This window comes from Pectinophora gossypiella, chromosome Z, assembly GCF_024362695.1.
Source record: "Pectinophora gossypiella chromosome Z, ilPecGoss1.1, whole genome shotgun sequence".
NCBI lineage: Eukaryota > Metazoa > Arthropoda > Insecta > Lepidoptera > Gelechiidae > Pectinophora > Pectinophora gossypiella.
This window is the reverse complement of record NC_065433.1, coordinates 15001770-15024692: the sequence shown is the minus strand read 5'-3', so window position 1 is coordinate 15024692 and position 22923 is coordinate 15001770. Positions and strand designations below refer to the sequence as shown.

The window sequence follows — 22923 nt, the reverse complement described above, 5'->3', positions numbered from 1 at the left end:
CTCCATTTTTGTTTCAAATAACTATTATCGCATGTGTTGTCGAAAAAGACGTTGAAAAAAAAACCTTACATGTATGGAGCCCCCATAATTTTTTCGTCCTCTGATTTTTTATTACTTGATCCGCTATATTCTGTGCAAATTTCAACTAGGTATAAAATATGCTTCAAAAGATAGTCTTTTAAAGGTTGAACTTTACGACTCTCTGACAGAGAGACGCAAAAACGGTTTAGGGACAATTATCGGAAGCGGTCTCTGTACAGAACCTGAAAAGTAATTTAAATTAATTTTTCGCTGGAATAAAAAAATAATATTTATTTGTCCCACTCAAGATGATATTAAAAAACTACCCCTACAAAAATCATCAAAATCGGACCTGTCCCTGGCAAATTAGAAGTTAAACTCCCTTCATTGACTCTATTATGTCCCTGATACAGCCCCCTCCGAGATTAATTGAATTTTCAATTTAGAAATTAACAAAACCTTATTACACCTACGGTAAAATTACATTTATTTACTAAATCTAATACTCATATTTGATTTTGTTTTTTTATTTAAGAGAAGTGTTCTTCTTTCTTTCTTTCCATCATTAATGACTACTTACTTAATAATATTTTGTTCGTTAGGTTTGATTTAGTTTAGATTGAGCTGGGTGTGGGCGGCTAGGGTCGTGTGGTGGCCTGTGGTCGCCGGTGGTCCAGCAACGCAGTTTCATGTGACAGGCTCACGGGCAGCTAGAGCAATCTCGGTCATTATAACGCACTGCGCTAACTGTAGCACGTCGCGGTGTCTGCGTCCGCGCCGGCTTAACTCTAACTAAGCGAAATATATCAACCTAATCTTATGACTTGATTCGTGTGCGTACATTAATTGTAAAAATATTATTAATAAGCGATTATTAAATATTACTAAGAAATTCGTAAGATTGTCGAGACATTCAGAACAGTAAATGAACAGGGTTCACGAGACGAAATAATTAGATTCGATGAAAATACAATTAGTTGCATCTTTAAATGCCTAATTTTCCAGTAAGGGAGTACGGTAAACTCAATTGATCCACAAATAAGTATTACAATATGAATATTTACATCGTTATAATTATAAAGAGTAAATAAAATACACGTTTTGAAAAGTTCTGAAAGACAATTTCGCAAAAAAGAGCGTAAGTGTGTTGATGCCAGGTTGTTCGTAAACAGAACGCTGCGCGCTCACTTTTACCGGCCTTATCTCCAAATGTAAAATCGTGAGCAGTTAAAAATGCACGATTGTCGGACACTTTCGCCGATTCCCATAACTGCTTGTTGTACGTACACCGTACTTGGCTCAGCACGTGGCCACGGCTTGTCAAGCAGTCGCGTGCGCTGGTGGGGGCCCCCTTAGCGACCTATATTTACACACCAGACTTTTAACGATTACATTATACTTTCTTGATGGGGGTAATACGAATATTTCGATGTTCTAACGTGGATTTTCTTTCGCCAATGTTGGACGTCTTTAGTGGTTCCAATGTTATTTCTATTTGCTATAACCGGCAAATTACAAGCAAAATATGATATTAGGTATCTTAATTCCACTCACGACTAGGTGTATAGTAACTGTGTCATTACTACATCGGATTAGGAATCGTCTTAGGAGCTGCTGGTGTAGGCCGTGCATGTTGACAGGCACCTATACTTACGAGGAAATACAGTACTTTTTGCGATGAAACACAGGTAAACTTGACGACTTATAAACCTACTAAAATACCTACATACATTAAAACTTCTCATCAAAAACATGGATACCTTACACCTCGCAAGTTTATGTTTCGATGGATTATCAGGGAATATATTATTTAGTAAGTATTAGGGACAAAAAACAAAATGTACTTTTACAGTAGGTGTTATAAGGTTATTACTTCTTAATTTTATTTTTTAAATACAAAAATGCAATTCATCTCGTGTTATCTTGAACCATAATTCGCATGTCTTTTGTTTTTGTTTTGGCATTAGGTAGGTTATTATTATTTTAATTTATTATTATTCGCTTGATATTGAGTAAGCTGTACTGTACAGGTATGTAAGATTTTAACGAAACTGAATACAAAATCATAAGACCTCTAAAAACAATCTATTACACCATGTACCCATTAGAATCACATGGTTAGGTGTAATACGACACGACTTATAGCGTAGTACAATACGTATACAATATTCATTCTGTGGTAGTATATCCACGTACGCCGTTTAGTACTTGGCTGGTCAAATGGGGAGCAGTAAAGGCGAGCGAGTAATGGACAGTTAATCGACATACCGTCCAGCGGTGCACCTTAGTGTCCTCGGCTTTCTCTCACCGTTAGCGTCATCATCTCGCCACTTCACGGCGTCGTGCTTGCTAGCTGACACCAATGGTTTTTTCATTTTATTCTGAAGTCATTATTAGTTCTTTATACCGGCCACTTCAACCAGAACACTCTCTTGATACTAATAAGTACTTACTGTTTGCTATTGCGTTACTTTAGTATTTATATTACTACAATATCCATAAAAACGTTATTTTGTTAGGCCCAGTTACGAAAATTACAACAAAACTGCTACAAAGTGTTGCTAGATATATTTATAGATCTAAATACTTGCAAAGTGCGCTTTTATTGTTCTAAACCCGTTTGCTGCAGTATACCTAATTAAATTCCATGACAAAAAGACACCAATCCTTAAATCTAACACAGCCACATCGAATTGTACAAGGAATACCATCTATGTCACAAAATCACACAGTGTGGTTCAAATCCTATGTTTAGCTTTATTGTGGAAATTCTTGCCGCATACTTATACAAGAACCGGGAGAGTATGTGTATAAATTTTATTACTCCGGACGGCGAAGCTGAGGTCGTACAACCATAGAGGTGGCTATGCGCTAATATGTACATATAGTGGTACAGTGCAATAGCGGCGGCGGCGTGGGGACAGAGGTCGCAGGTCCCCATCGCCCAGCCACGGATTCAGACAGTGCCATAGTGAGGGTTCAAATACACATGTGTTTATTTTAAATTTTGTATTACATGCGTTACTTTACATAAACTCACAGCATTAATCCCTAATGGAGTGGGCAGTGCCGTGCCACAAGTACTCTTGAAAGTCCTAACACGGACGGTTACGAGCTTTAATATGTATACACTTTGGTACCATGTCACTTTAACTTTTTTGGCAAATTGAACAGTAAGTCTCACTAAATGTCAAATATGTTAGTGCGACAGAGTCCTAAAGTGGGTACATTATATTGGTCATGTCATGACTGGACATTACGAACCGTACGGTGATAGGCGATTACTTATTTCATTGCCCGTATAGTTTGAGATTTTATTACCTGGACCCCTAAATACGGGCCTGAGGTTTAGTCTGCTCAGGGCACAACCACTATTGTTGCGCCGGCGCCGCTTTTTCACGTCACGTCTTACCATCAATGGCTAAACACCACAATCTGGTACTGGCATGCACTATTCAGTGACCCAACACATGTCCATTATAACCACGAAACGCGATTTTATACATATGTTGCTCGGTTTATTTTGTATTTTATTACTAGTGGCTCTAACAAAGAAGTATTTTTATTATGTTGACAGCACATCTGTTTCCCAAAAGCAGGATCCTTGGAAGCTTGTATAATTAAGACCCCATGTGGATTAGACAATGAATGAGGATAAGAAATACCAACAGGGAATATTGTAACGTTAAACTTAGTTATTCAAAGAAGCGTCTAAGTAAACGTCCAAACAAGAAAGTATCTGCTGTTATTAATCAGGCAAAAAAGTTATCGAGTTGATCAGTAAACAAAAAAGTTACATGGAAAATGTTAATGCTGATACGATCGTTATAGCGGTGCGCGTTCAAACGAACGATGGCAACAGTAGACAAGCAGGTTAAACAAAAATAACTAAATTAATTGCTTTCGCAAAACGGTCTGCCATTTCTTCTTGCGAGTAATTACTTACGGCAGCAATTACAGTCGATATTAACTTCGATCGCTACTTGAGATAACGACATGAAATTTTAGCACAACATTCAAAAAAGTTAATAATTACAACACTCTAGTTTGCAGAAAAAGAAGCAAGACTAGTGAGGTAGTGACTTTATTACGCTGATGCCATTTGCTAGTTTTACTTTTCTAAGTATATTTGTAGTTTTCTCTATAGATTATATTTGCAAGAAAGCGCTGCTCGTCTAAGTACGAGTAGTACTGTGTCTACTCACATCCAAGAGAATTATAATGAGAATCGAGACTCATGTAGATTTTAAATTTCATCATAAAATTCAAAGAGTCATGATAAGGAAATTATTTTTATAGTTGTTCTGTAGGTAACGAGAGACTTGAATTTTCGTTTTTGTGTTACACGTGCAGTTATTGTTATTGGATCTTGAAGCTTTTCTTCTTTACGTATAGGTATTATTGGTAGTTTTAATATAAAATGTGTAGGTACTTGCTATAAAAAACGTGAAAGTTAGCGTTAATTACGGTTTAAAAGCGCTTGATTCACAGTGAGGGCCAGTGACCATATGGCGCGACTGGGTCAAGCTTGCCCGCGCGCCGCCGCAGATAACGCAGCGAAGCGTGCTTCTTTCCCCGCTACATTATACATTTTACGCCGCTATTTAATATTTCTTGTTCGTTTTATTTTTGCCTTGCTAAAATAACTTCCGCTAATAAGCAAAAAAATGTTGCAAAGTTCACGCACAAATCCATTAAATCGACGAAATACTGCTTTATCGTCATTCTACCTGCAAGGCTTAGTAAGTAGCGTATGCCGTCAAAGTATAGGTACTTTGACGTAGGCGTCATATCAGTCAATTACACTTTCTATAATTCTGTAAATCATAATAACACAAGTTTGGTTGTCTAATAGATTTCCTTCATCCCAGTTAATCTTGATCTCGTTGTGAGCAATGCCGCCAATTCATGCAAGTATCTGGAAAATGTATCCAATCAGTTCGTCAATACGTGAAAAATTATTTAATTGAAAAATTAGCAGCAAATGCATGCACTAACTTGGAATGTACTAATTAATGACTAGTTTCGAAACAAGACATTCTTAGTTCGATTTCAGTCTATTAAAACTGAATTGTTAAGTACGTTTTATGTAGAAGTTAGATAGAGTTTTATTATGAATGAGTCGGAAAACGTATTTATTAAAATTATTTCGACATATCTATAAGTAATAACGTTATTTTAATATAGTAATATTGCATCTTTTATGTACTAATTATTAGGTGTGGTCGGCGATACGACCTGTGGTTAACACCTCACCCGCATAGCTACTAATGTATCGTTAAAATGTTTCGGTAGCGTGTTTTATAATGACACCGTTTCAATTCATTGTTACTTATTATCTTCACCACCGTGCTTCGGAAGGTTTCGGAAGGTGAAAGTTAAGCCGGTGGTCTCAGTTACTACTTACCTACTCATGTAAATATGTAGTCATTACATGAGCCACGTCAGAGGCCTTTAGCGGCTCAATAATAACCCTGACACCAGGGTTGCTGAGGTTGGTCGTCCACCTTATAACCTACACAATAAGTAGAAGAAGATTATCTTCAATTAATTTTATTCTTCACAAATTATTTGAAGACTCAGTGCATTGGTCTCTATTTGACGTTACCTATTACTTCCTTGCGTAATTTTAGCACAATGTAATAAGTTTTATTGTTTTCGATGAATGATTCCTGAGTCTCTTTCTATCAACCTATTGTATAACCTATATTTAATGATTTAGACATGGCTTATATGTATTGACCTGATTTCTTAATTGATGTATGAATTGAATCTCCACATGGAATGTGAAGTATTTCATAATTTTTAAATAATGGTCGGTCGGTCGGTCTGCTGCTCGCGCGATTTTGGTTCGTAGCCAAGTCAAGCCGGTGTTACGTTCATTCCTTCAAACTTCAAACCTACATTCAGTCCGTATTTACCGAAATCACTCAATTCAAAAGCTCATAATTATATTTTTTTGTTTACTGCTAAAGCGCAATGCACACACGTAGATGCAAACATTTCAGCAATTCAAATATGATAAACTTTACGTGTTATAAATACTGGTGTTTAAGGACAGACAATTACCTACTTATACATGATGTACCATATTTCGTAATTCTTAATTACCTTCACAGACAGAATCATAAATATCCTTTTTATGTATAGCAAAATGTTACTGTGACACCGACATTGAAGAGTTTTACCAATTTTGTGTTTCGTGACCTTGACCCAAAAATGAAACCTTGACAGAGGGAGTTTAGTAAACAATTGTCAGTCCGAAGCTTAATACATTCCTAACCATTGGCTGACTGATTATATAGCTATTTAAATAAAATATTAATTATTTACACAACATTAAATGTAAAATTGTAGCAGTATCGGTGGGGTTAATTCCACAGAATTTGTTTGGCTTACAGTGACGTATTAAACATTTTCTGGGACCATAAAAAGCGAGTGAGGAATAAATACTGCACCAACGTAAAATGCATTAGAACGAAAGTACACGTAAATGGCGATAGTAATAAGATCCGAGTGGAGCGAACGAAAATAGCCGCGCGAAAAGAGCTCCGTCGGCGGCATGACGGCGGGCGGCGAGCCGGCGGCGGGGCTTGCGCGTGAGTCACCGCACTACTGGAGAATGTTCCAGCTCTGCGCTGCCACCGCATCCGACCTGACTCCTAGCACGCACGCTATTGCATATACGATTAATGGTGTACTCCTTTGAACAAACAGCAAACGGTACAACAATCCACGCCAAAAAAGCATGGCACTGGCTATCAGGGTGCAAAAAGATCCGTTTTTATTTAAAACAAAAAGTGTATTTTATATGTTTATATTTAGTAGAATTTAGGTGTAATAGAATTTCACAATATAATAGAAGCTTTCAATATTATTAAACATAATTTAGTCGTTTCTGTGTAAGGAGGCATAATATAAGCTGGCAAATAAAAAAAACATAATATTGTGGTTGTGTGTTTTGAGCAATGTGTTCTGCCAGTATTCGTATACGGAGCCGAGACCATGACCCTAACTGAGAAATCCGCAGAGAATCTCCGTGTTGCTCAAAGAGCAATGGAAAGAGCTATGCTCGGCATTTCCTTACGGGACCGGAAGAGAAATACTTGGGTTCGATCTAAAACCAAGGTTAGGGATGTGGTAAAAGTAATTGCCGAACGCAAGTGGAGATGGGCGGGACACATTGCTCGAATGAGCAAGGAAAGATGGACCCGGAGATTGTTAGAGTGGCGCCCACGAGCATTCACAAGACCGAGAGGAAGACCACCAATGAGATGGAAGGACGACATTGTCCGGCACGCAGGATATGGCTGGATGTCGATAGCCCAGGATCGTCGGAAATGGAAAAACATGGAAGAGGCCTACGTCCAAAATTGGATATAAATTTAGGCTGATATAGATAGATAGAATATTGTGGTTAAGTAGTATTTTTTAAGAAATATTTTCGTTTTAGTTGTAAATCATCAGGTATCAAGACTAAATTAGAAGTTTTGGTATTTTTTCAGAACATATTTTAAAACGAATAATCGCAACTTACTTCATTCGTTCTGACTTCATTTTAATTCCTTTTTTTGCCCTTAATAATATTCTTATTAAAAAGTAATAATATAACGCACTTTTTTTAGATTTGAAGAGAGTGTTGAAATGAGATGTAGAGCCACGAAAAATGTCTCGCGGATACGGCACTAGGGTCGCTATATCTGCATAGAAATATTATGACTTGTGTGTTAGTTCCATTGGAATCCGCGGGAGGTCATGACGCGTACTAATTAGCGTAGATTTAACGGATCTAGCCCATTCAGCCATCGTCAGTAAAATTAATTAGTATATTGCTAATAAAAAAATTATATTAATGATCTTTGAAACCAAAATTCATTGAAATTGATATATATGCTGACATCATTATATCTATTCAAATATACTTACCCTTGTTCTTAATAATTATGTGTTCATTTAATGATTTGAGTAATTTTTATGATGCTTGCGAAGTTCTACATGGGCAGTTTAAATTTATTAATATCCTATTAAAATGCTAGCGAATTATATTTTTCCAATCGTAAACTAAAATATATGTGTAGTGCTCGCTAATCGATATTTTACTTTTTGTTACAGTCGAGAGCTCTGGCGATCGTTTGCCTATTACATCGGGCAGACCTGGTGACCCTTCACCGCCGATTTTCGAGCAAATATTCAAAAATGCGAGGTTCGCGCAAGGCGGCAATGCGAAATTCGAGGGCAAACTTAGAGGAAATCCGACCCCAGTCGTGTCTTGGACGAGAAAGAAGGCACCTCTGGTGGAATGCAATAAGTATAGTATGAGTTACAACGAGCAGACCGGCGACGTGTCTTTGCTGATCAAACAGATCGGGCCCGGCGATGAGGGCGAATATACATGCACGGCGCGCAATCAGTATGGAGAAGCTATCTGCTCTGTGTACATTCAGCCGGAAGGCGTACCTGTACCCGCACATCAGGCATCGCAACAACAAAGCTATCGCCATGTCAGTGAGAGTGTCGAACATAAGTCATACGGCACCCAGGGTTACTCTTCGGAGCAATCCAAACAAACACAAAAAGTTGCGTACACCAACGGCACTGACTACTCTGCTACAGAAGACTTCAAGGTCGACACTTTTGAATACAGACTTCTGAGAGAGGTATCCTTCCGCGAGACCATCACAAAGAGGTACATCGGAGAGTCTGATGTTCAAATCAGCACCGAAATCGAAAGAAATCTAGGACCGGCGTCTCCGCCGAAAATATCTCAGAAACCTAGAAACTCTAAGCTTCAGGAAGGAGCCGACGCACAGTTTCAAGTACAGCTGTCTGGTAACCCGCGACCTCGGGTGACATGGTTCAAAAACGGGCAGAGGATAGTCAACTCGAATAAACACGAAATTGTAACGACTCATAATCAAACGACTCTTAGAGTAAGGAATACACAAAAGTCTGATAACGCACACTATACATTATTAGCTGAAAATCCCAACGGATGCATTGTCACATCGGCGTATCTGGCCGTTGAATCTCCCCAAGAATCTTATGTACAGGATCAAAAATCACAGTACGTAATTGATACTCAGCAAACTGGGGTGGAAGAAAGAGTAGAAATTAGTGAAAAAGCTCTCGCTCCGCAATTTGTTAAGGTATGCCAAGATAGAGATGTCACGGAGGGCAAAATGACGCGTTTCGATTGCCGCGTCACTGGCAGACCTTACCCAGAAGTCACGTGGTTCATTAACGATAAACAAATACGAGACGATTATAATCATAAGATATTAGTAAACGAATCTGGTAATCATGCACTTATGATTACAAACGTCGATCTTAGTGACAGTGGTGTTGTGACATGTGTCGCGTGCAACAAGAGTGGCGAGACATCGTTCCAGTGCCGACTGAACGTAATCGAAAAGGAGCAAGTAGTCGCTCCTAAGTTTGTAGAACGTTTCAGCACGTTAAGCATTCGCGAAGGCGAGCCTGTTATGCTGCGTGCGCGCGCGGTCGGTACTCCAACACCCAGAATCACTTGGCAGAAGGACGGCGTTCAGATTATACCCAATCCAGAACTACGAATTAATACCGATGGTGGGGCCTCGACGTTGGACATATCACGAGCTAAGGCGTCGGATGCGGCATGGTACCAGTGCACAGCCCAGAACGTCGCAGGTTCCACCGCCACTCGGGCTAGGCTCTACGTTGAAGTACCGAAAGAGCCACCGCCCGAGCAAAAGCGTCTGCACTTACCCCGGCCTACCAAGATAATTGAACCGGAGTAAGTATTGCTATTTTTTAATTATTCAGTTTCTGTCGACTTAGTACTGTACAAGTAGTGTGTTCAAAAAAAAGTGACAACTAGAGAAGGTGATTCAAGAATTGTATATCTATATTAATGCGATGAAACTTTTTGTATCATATTTTAATTTCATAGTACGAGCGAATTTTTTCGCCACTACTTCCCAGTGCGCTAGACCGCCGCGGCCGCGTCGGATCGAATCATTTTAGTAGCGCATACTTACTTTCTCCTAGTATTTCTTCTTTTATATAGCGTAAAACACAAAGTTTATCTTTATGAAATAACAGAAACGTTGAAAGTATTTATTTAGTTTTTATAAGTATAGTTTCCAATTTTATTGTACTTGTTATTTCCTATTTTGGTAATAATGTCTTCCACATATAATGGAAATACGCGGTCGCTGACCTTTTTTTATGGAACTAATTAATCATTGCTTTCATGCAACTAAAATAGCTTATGTGGCATTCTGATATATGAACTATATTATTGATAAGGTTTTTACGTTAATGAGTATCAAACATAATTTAGTTAGATTTTTGAGCGATTAAATCTGTTGAAAAGTATTTTATAAATAATGTTTTGAAAATTTCAGGCCTGCTCCCGGTCCAGAAATCATATACTTGAGGCATGTGGAAAGAGCAAGACCTTACGTTCCTCCTGGTGAGGAAGACCGGATTTATCCTCCACCACAGTTTATTGTGCCACTCAAAAGCGTCACACAGATGGAGGGTGGCAAAATACACTTTGAAACGAGGATAGAACCCGTCGGTGATCCAACGATGAAGATAGAATGGTTGAGAAATGGACAAAGCATAGAAGCAAGTAAGTATAGTAAAATATATTAAAGGATTAAACGTCAATTAGCAATCTTCAGGTGTAATCTAATACATATGTCATTTCATTTTTGCAGGTTCCCGATTTACTTCAATATTCCGTTTTGGTTACATATCTCTTGACATACTAAGTCTTAACATGCAAGACAGCGGTGAATATACATGTCGTGCTGTTAGTTCAACTGGCGTTGCTGAAACCAAAGCCATGTTGCAAGTCACTCCTCGAGCGACCATTGAGAGAACAAGCCAGCATCCGGAGAGTTTACAGTACATCCAACAGCTGGAGGATTACTCTAGGTATCAACACCAGGAATCAATCGAGGAACAGATTAATCAAAGGCCGCAGTTTATAAGGCCTCTGCAAGACTTAGGCGAATTGCAAGAGGGCAGAAATGCGCATTTCGAGGCTCAGCTTACACCCGTAAGCGACCCTACTATGAGAGTGGAGTGGTACAAAGATGGCAGACCAATCACAGCCAGCTCGCGAATCACGTCAATCTTCAACTTCGGTTACGTCTCCCTTAACATCATGCACCTACGGGCTGAAGATGCAGGTTCGTATACAGTGAGGGCTGTGAACAAGTTGGGCGAAGCCATCAGTACTGCTTCCATCAGAGTAGCAGCAAGAAGTACGGTTACAGCTGATCTCGGCATACCAGAACAGAAACGATATATCGAAAAGACTGAGCAGTTAGAAGCTTATCAACAAATGCAACACCAGAAGTATTATCAAGAAGTACCTGAAAGCACTCAAAAACCAGAATTTAAGACACCTATCAAGGATCAAATAAACATTAAGGAAGGCGGGTTTGCTCATTTCGAGGCACGTCTTGAGCCCGTCGGCGACTCGACTTTGAAAGTAGAGTGGCTCAAGGATGGTCGTCCTGTTGAAGCAAGCTCAAGGATCACTACTTTCTTCAATTTCGGATACGTAGCACTGACTATTAAATCTGTGACAGTGCACGATGCTGGTCATTACACCTGTCGGGCCTATAATGCTCTGGGACAGGCCACGACCGCTGCTAATCTTACAATTGTATCCAAAAGAGATATCATTGCTGAGTCACAGCACCCCGGAGGTCTTGAAAAAATTCAACATCTCGAAGATTCGAGTAAATATATGAGGCGAGCTGAGGAAGAAGTAAGAGTAACACAAAAACCTCGGTTCTTGGGACCTCTAAAAGGTACCAATAAAATTGTTGAAGGCCAAAGTGCCCATTTCGAAGCTAGAGTGGAACCGCAAAGTGATTTGACTATGTCAGTAGAATGGTATTTTAATGGCAAGCAGATCAAAACTGCCAACCGCATTCAGACCTACCATGACTTTGGATATGTGGCATTAGACATCACCAGCGTACGAGCTGAGGATGCCGGCACCTACACTGTCGTTGCCCGTAATGCCGCAGGCGAAGCACAACTCAGCGCCTCAATGACTGTTGAAAGTAAGTATGAAGACATAATTGTATGTTTTAATTTATAATAACATACTCTTTGACAATAAATACATCGTATTTTTTTTTTGTTACAGCACGATCAAGCATCGACACTTCCAGCATTCATCGCGGTCTGTACGAAAAAACTCGTCAAATGGAGGAATCTAAGTTTGTGGAACCCGTTTACCACATTGAAGAAATTTCGAAATCAAAGCCAGTATTTGTGCAACCCTTGTCAGATCCCGCACCAGTATCTGAAGGCAGGAATATACATTTGGAATGCAGGTTGGAACCTATGGGTGATCCAACAATGAGGGTAGAATGGTTTCATAATGGCAGACCCGTGACGGTTGGTTCTCGCTTCAAAACTTATTATGATTTCGGATTTGTAGCTTTAGATATTATACATGCTACATCCGTTGATTCTGGAGAATATACTGTGAGAGCAGTTAACCACTTGGGTTCGGCGCACACGTCAGCGATGGTACGTGTTATAGAGAGATCGGATATAATGACTGACACACAACATGAACAAGCAGTGGAACAAATTCAAATGCTCGAAGACGCAGCGCGCAGGAGCAGACAAGTACAAGATGACATTACAGTCATGCAAGCGCCACAGTTCTCACGAGCATTGCACAATATCGAAACTATCGAAGGAACCAATGTACATTTAGAATGCAGACTACAGCCTGTAGGCGACCCCACTATGAGGGTAGATTGGTTTTGTAATGGCAGACCAATAAAGACTGGCCATAGATTCCGACCAGCCTATGAATTCGACTATGTAGCATTGGATCTCCTCAGCGTCTATCCAGAGGATTCAGGCGTTTACACCTGCCAGGCTACTAATCAACTTGGAGAAGCTGTCACATCATGTGCTCTTCGTGTTATTGCTAAGAAAGACTTAATATTTGAGTCACAGCATCCGTCAGGCTTGGAGAAAATTCAGTATTTAGAAGATGCTTCCCGCTACAAGAAATCAGAAATTGTAGACGAAACTGTTAATATTAAACCTCACTTTGTAACAAAACCCAAATCTATTGAGAATGTTAAGGAGGGTCAACATGTTCACTTTGAATGCAAACTGGAACCTGTTACTGACTCCAACTTAAAAGTTGAGTGGTTCAAGAATGGTCAACCTGTAACTATTGGCCACAGGTTCAGACCTATTCATGACTTTGGTTATGTTGCACTTGACATAATCGATTTGATTGCTGAAGATTCCGGCATATATACATGCAGAGCCGTAAATCTTGTTGGCACCGATGAAGTGAGCTGCAGGTTGACATGTCGTGGAACTGCAGACATAATAAGAGCTACACAGAATGAAGCTGGTCTAGAACAAATACAAAGTTTAGAAGACAGGTCTAAGTATCATAGGACAGACCATATTGAGGATGTAACTACTCAGGCACCAATATTCACAACATCTTTGAAAAACATTGAAATTAGAGAGGGTCAACGAGCCCATTTTGAATGTAGATTGATTCCAGTTTCCGATCCTACCTTGAAAGTTGAATGGTATCACAACAATAAACCATTAAAAAGTGGTTCGAGGTTCACTGAAACAAATAATTTCGGTTTCGTAGCTCTTGACATCTTGTCCTGTTTGCCAGAAGATTCAGGTACTTACACCTGCAGAGCTATCAATGCCTTAGGTGAAGCAGTCACGTCTGGAATCGCCATTGTACATTCCAAAAAATCTATTTACTTGGAGTCACAACACGAGGGAGCTCTGACAAGACTAAATCAACTAGAAGATACTTCCCGATACCAAAGGCACAGTGCTCAGGAGGAAGTCGTTACCCAGGCGCCGGTTTTCACTATGCCGATGAAGGACCTAAGAGTAGCTGAAAATCAAGCTGCTCACTTTGAAGCTCGTCTCATCCCTGTAGGTGACCCTAAACTGAGGGTTGAATGGTTGCGTAACGGCGTACCTATCGAAGCTTGTAAGTATTAGATGTAACAACTATTAAACGAATTAATAATATTATTTATCATCCATCATTAACGGTTATAATTTATAATCTTCTTATTTTAGCAAATCGTCTGACGACAATGCATGACTTTGGATATGTAGCCCTTAACATGAAGTATGTGAACCCTGAGGATTCCGGCACCTACACTTGCCGGGCTATAAACGAACTTGGTGAAGCCGTTACGTCGTCTACATTATTCGTTCAATGTAAGTGTTATAAATTACTATTATATATAAGTTCGTATGTTAATAGTGTAAATAGAAAAATGCTTATGCGTATCACATTTTTATGCGCAGCCAAGGCATCACTTCAACTCGAGTCACAACACGAGAGCGCACTGGAGAAAATTCAGCAATTGGAAGACACTTCGCGTTACCAACGCAGAGAAGACGTTGAAGTATCTGTCAACCAAGCGCCTCGCTTCATCACCCAGCTTAATGGACCGTCGAGACTGGTGGAGGGACAAAGCGCACATTACGAGTGCCGCATCGAGCCATATCCTGACCCGAATATGAGAGTTGAGTGGTACTTCAACGGCAAAGTGTTACAGAGTGGACACCGCTACCGCACTGCTTATGACTTTGGCTTTGCTGCTCTTGATATTCTTACTGTGTATGGAGAGGATTCTGGCGAATACACCTGCAAGGTCATTAACAACTTGGGACAAGCAACTTCGTCTATCAAACTGAATGTTCAATGTAAGTGTAACATATTAACGACTTAGCACTGGCACAATAAAGGTAGGGGTATATATGTTAATCGACTTATTTTTAATTTCAGCAAAGGAATCAATTATCAGAGACACTCAACATGAGAGTGCGCTTGAGAAGATTCAATACCTGGAGGACGATAGCAGATACAAACGTGTAGTCCGTGATGAGAGTTTTATTGCTGAAAAGCCTCAATTTGGAAAACCTTTGAAGAACGTGCAAGTGCCTGAAGGCAAACCTGTACATCTGGAAGCAACACTGACCCCTGTCAATGACCCCACGATGCGTGTTGAGTGGTACTGTAACGGAAGACCTATTCAGCAAGGACACAGGTTCAAAACCACATATGATTTCGGATACGTGGCTTTGGATATCCTGTACGCTTACGCTGAAGATAGTGGCACTTACATGTGCAAAGCCACCAACGCTGTCGGAGAAGCTGTCACCACTAGCTCTGTTAATGTAGCTGGTAAGTCACTTTGAACTATATTAATTCTCATAACTATAAAAACGTTTCTTATTAATTAATTAACATTAATATAATATTCTGGTAATTTTATTCTAAATTTATATTCTAAAATAAATAATTTCTATCACTAAATAGTATGCTTCCGCCGAAGATTGTATGCGAGAGAAATTATTTTTCTATGAATCTTCATACTTATTTTTATTCACTTTTCTTTACTATTCTATTTCTAGCCAAGGCCGGTCTTTATCTTGACACCTTAGATGAGCAAAGGTTGAAAAAGATTCAAGAACTCGAGAAATACGAGAGGCCTAAAGCGGTTGAGGAGGAGAAACCAGGTCAAAGACCCGTATTTTTAACTGCTCTTACTAGTCTCGAGAACTTGAAGGAAGGAGACCGTGCCCACTTTGAATGTAGAGTTGAGCCTATTAACGACCCTGATCTAACAATTGAATGGTTCTTGAACGGGAAAAAGATCAGAGCTGGTCATAGATACAGAACCACACATGACTTTGGTTATGTCGCGCTTGACATTCTGTACACTTATTCTGAAGACTCTGGAACATACATGTGTAAAGCTACCAATAAATTAGGTGAAGCAGTTAATACATGCACGTTGAAGGTTGCAGGTCAGTGTTCTCATTGTCATCGAATTTTGGATTACTACTAGTTTAATTTTCCGTTTTTTTCCGTGCTTCGGAGGGCACGTTAAGCCGTTGATCAAAAACACCTCCACCAACCCGCATTGGAGCAGCGTGGTGGAGTATGCTCCATACCCCCTGCGGTTGATTGAGGGGAGGCCTGTGCCCAGCAATGGGACGTATATAGGCTGTTTATGTTTACGTATGTTTTACTACTTTGATTTTATTTGGTTTGTACGATATGGATATGTGGATGTCAACAGATTGTTTAACGGAATATTTAGATACAATGAAACGATCAGTTGAATTATTGTGAACACCCAATTTATTTTCCCAAAATCTTTAATGTTAAAACTTTATTAATACTTTCATTGTTTTATGATGAAAACCCGAAAATAACAGTCATATTTCTTTGCGTTGATTTGGGATTAAAAAAAATAATATTACTATTATTCTTCACAGGGCACAGGAGTATCATTCTGGATAGTCAGCATCCTAACGGGCTTGAAAAGATAAGACAGCTTGAGGCACAAGGCCATCACACCAGAATGGAAATCGAAGAGCCACAAGTCACTCCACCTCGATTCGTTACAGAATTAAGAGGTACCACACACGTTTATGAAGGACAAACAGCTCATTTTGAGTGTCAAGTAGAGCCGGTACATGATCCTAATCTTCGCATTGAGTTCTACCACAACGGCAAAGCCCTGCAATCTGCGTCTAGATTCCATATCACTTTTGATTTTGGTTATGTGTCATTGGATATCCAGCATTGTGTCCCTGAAGATGCCGGTGAATACTCGGTGAAAGCAATTAACGCCCTGGGACATTGTACTTCATCTATATCCATGACCGTAACAGCAAAAGGTAGTATTATATCGGAATCTCAACGTCCTGAAGGCTTAGAGAAGATCCGAGAATTGGAATCAGCTGAACCATTCAAACGTCCTGAGATCCCAGAACCAGTGACCAGACAACGCCCCGTATTCACTCAACCTCTACAGAATATTGATAATATTCAAGAGGGGCAGACTGCACACTTCGACTGTAGACTTATTCCAGTTGGAGATCCTACTCTTAAAGTAGAATGGTTTAGAAATGAAAAGCTTATTGAAGACAGCTCTCGAATTACAAAGACACACGACTTTGGATATGTGTCGATGACTATCACTCATGTTAGGGATGAAGATGAAGGAGTCTACATGTGCAGAGCATCTAATCTTCTAGGTGAAGCTGTTACAACAGCTGCCATGAGAATAAAGAGTAAGTTGTAATTGTTATATGTAACTGTAAATCTAACGTAACAATAGCTCACGACTATATTTCCAATTCGGTATGTAAGGGGAAAAAAGTTACGTAAATTCTAATAACATTAGATTGCGTCTTTATTAGTTATTTTTAGCTCTCAAATCAGCCGCATTGTTTATTTTTAACAATAATTATGTATTTGACCTTCATGTAACCTCTAAATGTAGTCTGTTTATCCAAATTGTCGTTGCCAAATGCCGTCTATAATAAATAAAATTTAACATAATTTGTAGTCATCACTAGGGAACAAAGACCTTGTATAGAATAGACGGAGCATATTTAAGACGAAAGAAAAACATAGCTTTTGTCTTTCGCACTCATGTGAGCCGTCATAAGTTAAAAAGAGATAAATATACTATCGTCGTAACGTCTTTTGTACTCGTGTAGCGGGTTTGTTATAGAAACGTACCTATAGTATATGTTTTTGTATCAGAACCACTAGTGCCGTTCCATGTCTTTATCGACATTATTATTGGCTAAATATTTCATGTTAGTCCAAGATCTAAAAAATATACATTACACATTGAATGATTAATTAAATACAGAAATAACGACCTAGTATCCATACCTGGGTGGGTAGAACCACAAGTAAATTAGTTAAAACGATACCTATTTGTACCCTGATAGAAAGATACCTAAGAAGAACCGTACGTTGCGGTGACAGATTCAGAACCACTTATTCAACGTAATTATCATGGACAAACTTGTTAAAGGTCAATTTATCATTTTTGAATCTATGTCATTTCGCAAGGTGTTATGGCCGAGGAGGTCGAGGACGGTCCATCTAGTCCACATATACTATAGTATCATTTTAATACGACATTGAGGCCACCCTTTGGTTGCTATAAATCACATACCTACCATTTTATAAAAATTAAATACACGTTTTTCATTGACTTGACCGGAAATCGAATCGGCTCTCGATACAAGAAGTAGACGACCTTCTAGTATATTTCGGGGATTATCTCAATGCGATTAAAGAATAAAAGCAAATACTTCTTTATAAGATTTTTATTCAATATAGTTAGAATACAATGACTACGAAGCACTGAACAATTCCGACTTTTGGTGATAAAAAAAAATATTTCCTCTTGTTCACTTTCTCACATTGCACATAGAAGGAATAATCACAGGTAATTACAAAAATAGTTATTCATACTAATTATTTATAGAAGGAATAATCACAGGTAATTACCAAAATAGTTATTCATACTAATTATTTTGTGCAATAGAGAATATTTGTATTGTATTGAAATATTTTTTCCATGCTAATGTAGAATACAAAAACGAAATAGCTGCAAATTTATCTATAAACTTATAACTAAACTTAAACTCACCTTATGTGAGATATGTGAGTGAATATTGTTGGTACTGCATCTCTATGTAATATTTTTGTTTGGTATCCTGCTCGATAGAAAGCAAGATACATCGAAATGTAATTAGCACAGGCTTAAATAAGGAGAAGGCGTCCTTCAGAAGAGAGAATTATCTCGTTTCATGGTCTGAATCTAATTGTTTCTTAATTTCTTGTTTCGTAAATTAGGATATTTAGGAAATCTGGAAAATACAATATCTTTATGTAATCTTCATCCAAATCGGAAACAGGTCGAAAAATAAATAAAACGTGAATAGAATAACGCAACATGTAGATGTTACATTCAAACATAATATTATGTTATCGATATCAAAGGACAACACTACTTATAACACTTTGGGTACATGATCTGTCAAAGCTGATTAACGTAAAATGTGAAATCAATTATTTGTACAAATGTGACGGCTTTGCTGAAAATATGCGTCTGCATCGTGTTTAGGGCTCAATAAACTTTACAAAAACCAGACCAGGTAATGTATTTCTTGCACACAAACATGTATTATGTGGTCGATAACTTACCCATGGTGAGACATTGTTTGATCGTTCTCCATTATAACACCCATTCTACTCTCACAACCAATAGCTACGCAAGCCATGGTTCATAATGAATAACTATTTCACAGATTGTTTATATAAAAAGTTAAAATAATGTCCCAAAACACCAAAAAACTAACGGCAGGTTTGGTATCCAGCTGACTACCACAACATCTCAAAACGGTAAACACTGACGTTCTAGACAGCGGTGTTTGTCTATGTTTGTTTCTTTTTTCCACAGAGATTGTTGCCATAGGGAAGAAAGAGAGCTGTGATAGTTTGATCGTCACTCTAAAATATTATCCGTCTATTCTATACAAGGTCTTTGCTAGGGAAGGTGTCCTACAAGTGTGCGGTTAACAAACTTAATGACATAACTTCAATAATAATGAGGATCACTAATCAAACTATACACACTTAATTAAAGAAATTAAAAAATTCCAAAATGTTATTTATTTGTATCTATATTACTGGGTTGTTGGAAAATGTTGCATTGACAAGAGCGTGGCTCTTAAATTGATGATGATGATATTACTGGGTCTGAGTACTCTTAGGGACCGCCCACAGTTTGGGCACATTACCCTATAATGTCAATTAAAATTTTAATATAAACTAAGCAAAGGCAAAGGTATAAAGGTCATTCAGGCTACTTTAGTATATATATATATATTTTTTAAATTGTAATAAATTAACAACTGCGGGAAAAGCAAAAATATTAAAATTAGTTGTTTTTTATTATAGCTATACGTTTCATTTAAAAATATATAAATATACCTTACATACCCAATTGAGCTAGACTAGCTAGGCTACAACCATCGCTACACGAACTTAGTACTCACGATTCAACGAGCTTTCTGTTAGACCACTGTGATGTAAATTCTACTATTATCATAATTAATTTTGTTAGAGCTTATTACTATGACATTTTCTTTATTAACAGCAAAGGCAGCCATTCAACTGGACACTCAACATCCAGAAGGCATGAAAAAGATTCAACGTCTTGAAGAGTCACAGCCCAGGAGGCCCGACGAACCCGAACGCGAGTTCGAGAAACCCATATTTACGCAAGTGCTCACTGGACCCTCTGAGCTATGGGAGGGGCAACATGCTCATTATGAAGCTCGCGTTGTTCCTGTAGGTGACCCCAGCTTGCGATTTGAATGGTACATCAATGGGGTTGAACTTAAAATGGGTAAGTTCTGACTTCACTTTTTATTGATGTATTTAACTCTTAGTGCTACATCGACGCTAAAAAGACTCGAATTGATACAATTTTTATATTGTGTACCTTAAATTTTACAGGATCGAGATTCCGCACCACCCATGACTTCGGATTTGTCACGCTAGACATCAACTCCGTTGTATCCCAAGATGCTGGAGTCTACATGTGTAAAGCTATCAACAAAGCTGGTAGCACTGTTTCTTCAACCGCACTCAAAGTTAAAACTAAGTCGACAATTGTCGATCAAGCTATGAGACCCGAATCTTGGGAGCAAATCCAGTTGAAGGAGGCTGCCATGAATAAAGTGCCAGAAATGTTCGTTGAACCAGGTGTGCAACAAGCACCTATTTTCACGACTCACCTCAAAAGCTATGATAAGCTCGTTGAAGGTCAGCACGTTTACCTGGAAGCTCAAGTGGAACCACGTACAGACCCTAATCTAAGAATCGAGTGGTTTAAAAATGGCATGTCTCTTACCACTGGATCGAGACTGAAGAGTACCTTTGACTTTGGTTTGGTTACGCTATCAATCAACAACTTGCGAAATGATGATTCTGGCATTTATACTTGTAAAGCAACTAATCTTATGGGAGAAGCTGTATCTACAGCTTCAATTAAGATTGAAGGAAAACATTGGCTGCTCGGTGATACGTTACATCCTGAATCTCTGGACAGAATTGGCGCTCTAGAACAGCCTAAACCACCTAAGCCAGACGCCCCTGAACCTGTTTACGAAACACCAGTATTTATCTCGCACTTGAATAACATATTGTGCAAAGAAGGAGATAATATTCACTTTGAATGTAATGTTGAGCCATCTAGAGATCCTACACTTAAAATTGAATGGTTCTTTAATAATCAACCACTTCCATCAGGTACAAGATATAAGAGCACACACGACTTTAGTTATGTAGCGTTAGACATCGTACATACTTATGAAGAAGATTCCGGAATTTATACATGCAAAGCCACTAACAATAAAGGTTCTGCAACTACTTCAGGTTCACTGAGGTGCACAGGAGATAAACACATCTATTTCGACACTCAACACCCACAAGGAAAAGCTGGCTTAGATGCTGTGGAACAAGCCGAGGAAGCTCGATTGGCCAAAGGAAGAAGGCCTTCGGTCCCTGACGCGGATTATCCAAAGCCGGAATGGGTTGTTCCAATTGTTTCAGAACATCAATTAGTTGAAGGTCAAGCTCTACACTTTGAAGGCCAAGTGGAGCCCAAAAATGATCCTAATCTTAAGATTGAATGGTACTTTAATGGCAAAGTACTTGAACAAGGGTCCAGATTTAAACTTACAAGTGATTTTGGCTTTGTGACTTTAGATTTGATTGATGTCTACGAAAGGGACAGCGGTATTTACACATGTAAAGCATATAACAAAAAGGGCGAGGCATTCACTTCGTCGACTGTGTATTGCTCTAGCAAGGAAAATCTAATTGAAAGAACTCAACATCCAAAGGGCAAGGAGGGATTAGAAAAGATTCAAGATCTTGAGGAGTCTCTACGAAGAGAGCCTGGACAGAAACCGGACGACGATACCGGTAGACCACCAGAGTTTGTAACTGTGTTCCAAGATATAATCGATATGAGCGAAGGTCAAATCGCTCATTATGAAGCATCATTGATACCCACTGGTGATCAGAGCATGGTCATTGAATGGTTCTTCAATGGAAAAACCATCGAAGCAAGCCACCGTATTCGCACAGTATACGCTTTTGGGATGGTAGTTCTAGAGATACTTGGTACAAAAACCACCGATTCAGGCATTTACTCTTGTCGTGCTACTAACAAGTGGGGACAAGCAGAGATAAGCGTCAAGTTAGAATGCGTAGACAAAAGCAAAGGACAGAAACCGAAGTTCACCACGCAAATTCAGAGCATTGAACTGGTTAAAGACGGCCAAGCTGCTCACTTCGAATGCACCGTGGTTCCAGTGGATGATCCTGATATGAAAATTGAGTGGTATCACAATGGTCAACCTCTTCGTCATTCTAACAGAATCAAGATGGTTTCAGACTTTGGATTCGTGGTAATGGATATAGCATACACTCAAAACCATGACACAGGTGAATATGTCTGCCGTGCTTATAACAAGTACGGTGAGGACTTTACTAAGGCTACAATAAATTGCTACGGCAGAAGTGGAGTCTACTTGGACAGCTTGCAGCCTGATTCTCTGGCTAAAATCCGGGAGTTAGAAAGTTTGCAAGGCGCACAACAACAAGCGCCCGCTACTCCTTCTGCGGAGCCGCCGAGATTCCTCACACAAATCCAAGATGTTACTAAATTAGTTGAAGGACAAAGTGCTCACTTTGAAGCTAGATTAGTCCCGGTAGATGACCCAGATCTCAAGGTGGAGTGGCTCTATAACGGCAAGAAACTGCCGCACGGACATAGATATAGGACGTTCCATGATTTCGGCATTGTAATATTAGACATCCTTTATTGTTACGAAGAAAATTCTGGTGTTTACGAATGTGTTGCGACCAATAAATTAGGCCGGGACTCGACTAAGGCTACTCTGAAGTGTATGTCTAAGGAAAATTTGATCCTGGACTCGCAACTCCCGCGGGTATGTATCTCTGATATTTTG

The 22923-nt window shown here is 39.1% G+C and overlaps 1 protein-coding gene across 50 annotated transcripts in view; it reads left to right on the top strand.

Moving 5' to 3' along the window:
• LOC126379776 (titin) overlaps positions 1-22923 on the top strand; it is a 109906-nt gene that overhangs the window by 4127 nt on the left and 82856 nt on the right. For 49 of the 50 annotated variants that reach the window (XM_050028639.1, XM_050028627.1, XM_050028606.1 and 46 more), the window contains exons 2-12: positions 8134-9793; positions 10407-10636; positions 10725-12089; positions 12176-14032; positions 14125-14268; positions 14359-14760; positions 14843-15241; positions 15472-15867; positions 16342-17142; positions 20037-20288; positions 20399-22902. In XM_050028639.1, the coding sequence (XP_049884596.1) occupies positions 8134-9793; positions 10407-10636; positions 10725-12089; positions 12176-14032; positions 14125-14268; positions 14359-14760; positions 14843-15241; positions 15472-15867; positions 16342-17142; positions 20037-20288; positions 20399-22902 (10010 nt within the window). The remainder of the gene's footprint in view (positions 1-8133; positions 9794-10406; positions 10637-10724; positions 12090-12175; positions 14033-14124; positions 14269-14358; positions 14761-14842; positions 15242-15471; positions 15868-16341; positions 17143-20036; positions 20289-20398; positions 22903-22923) is intronic. The other variant, XM_050028605.1, reaches the window with a different exon arrangement.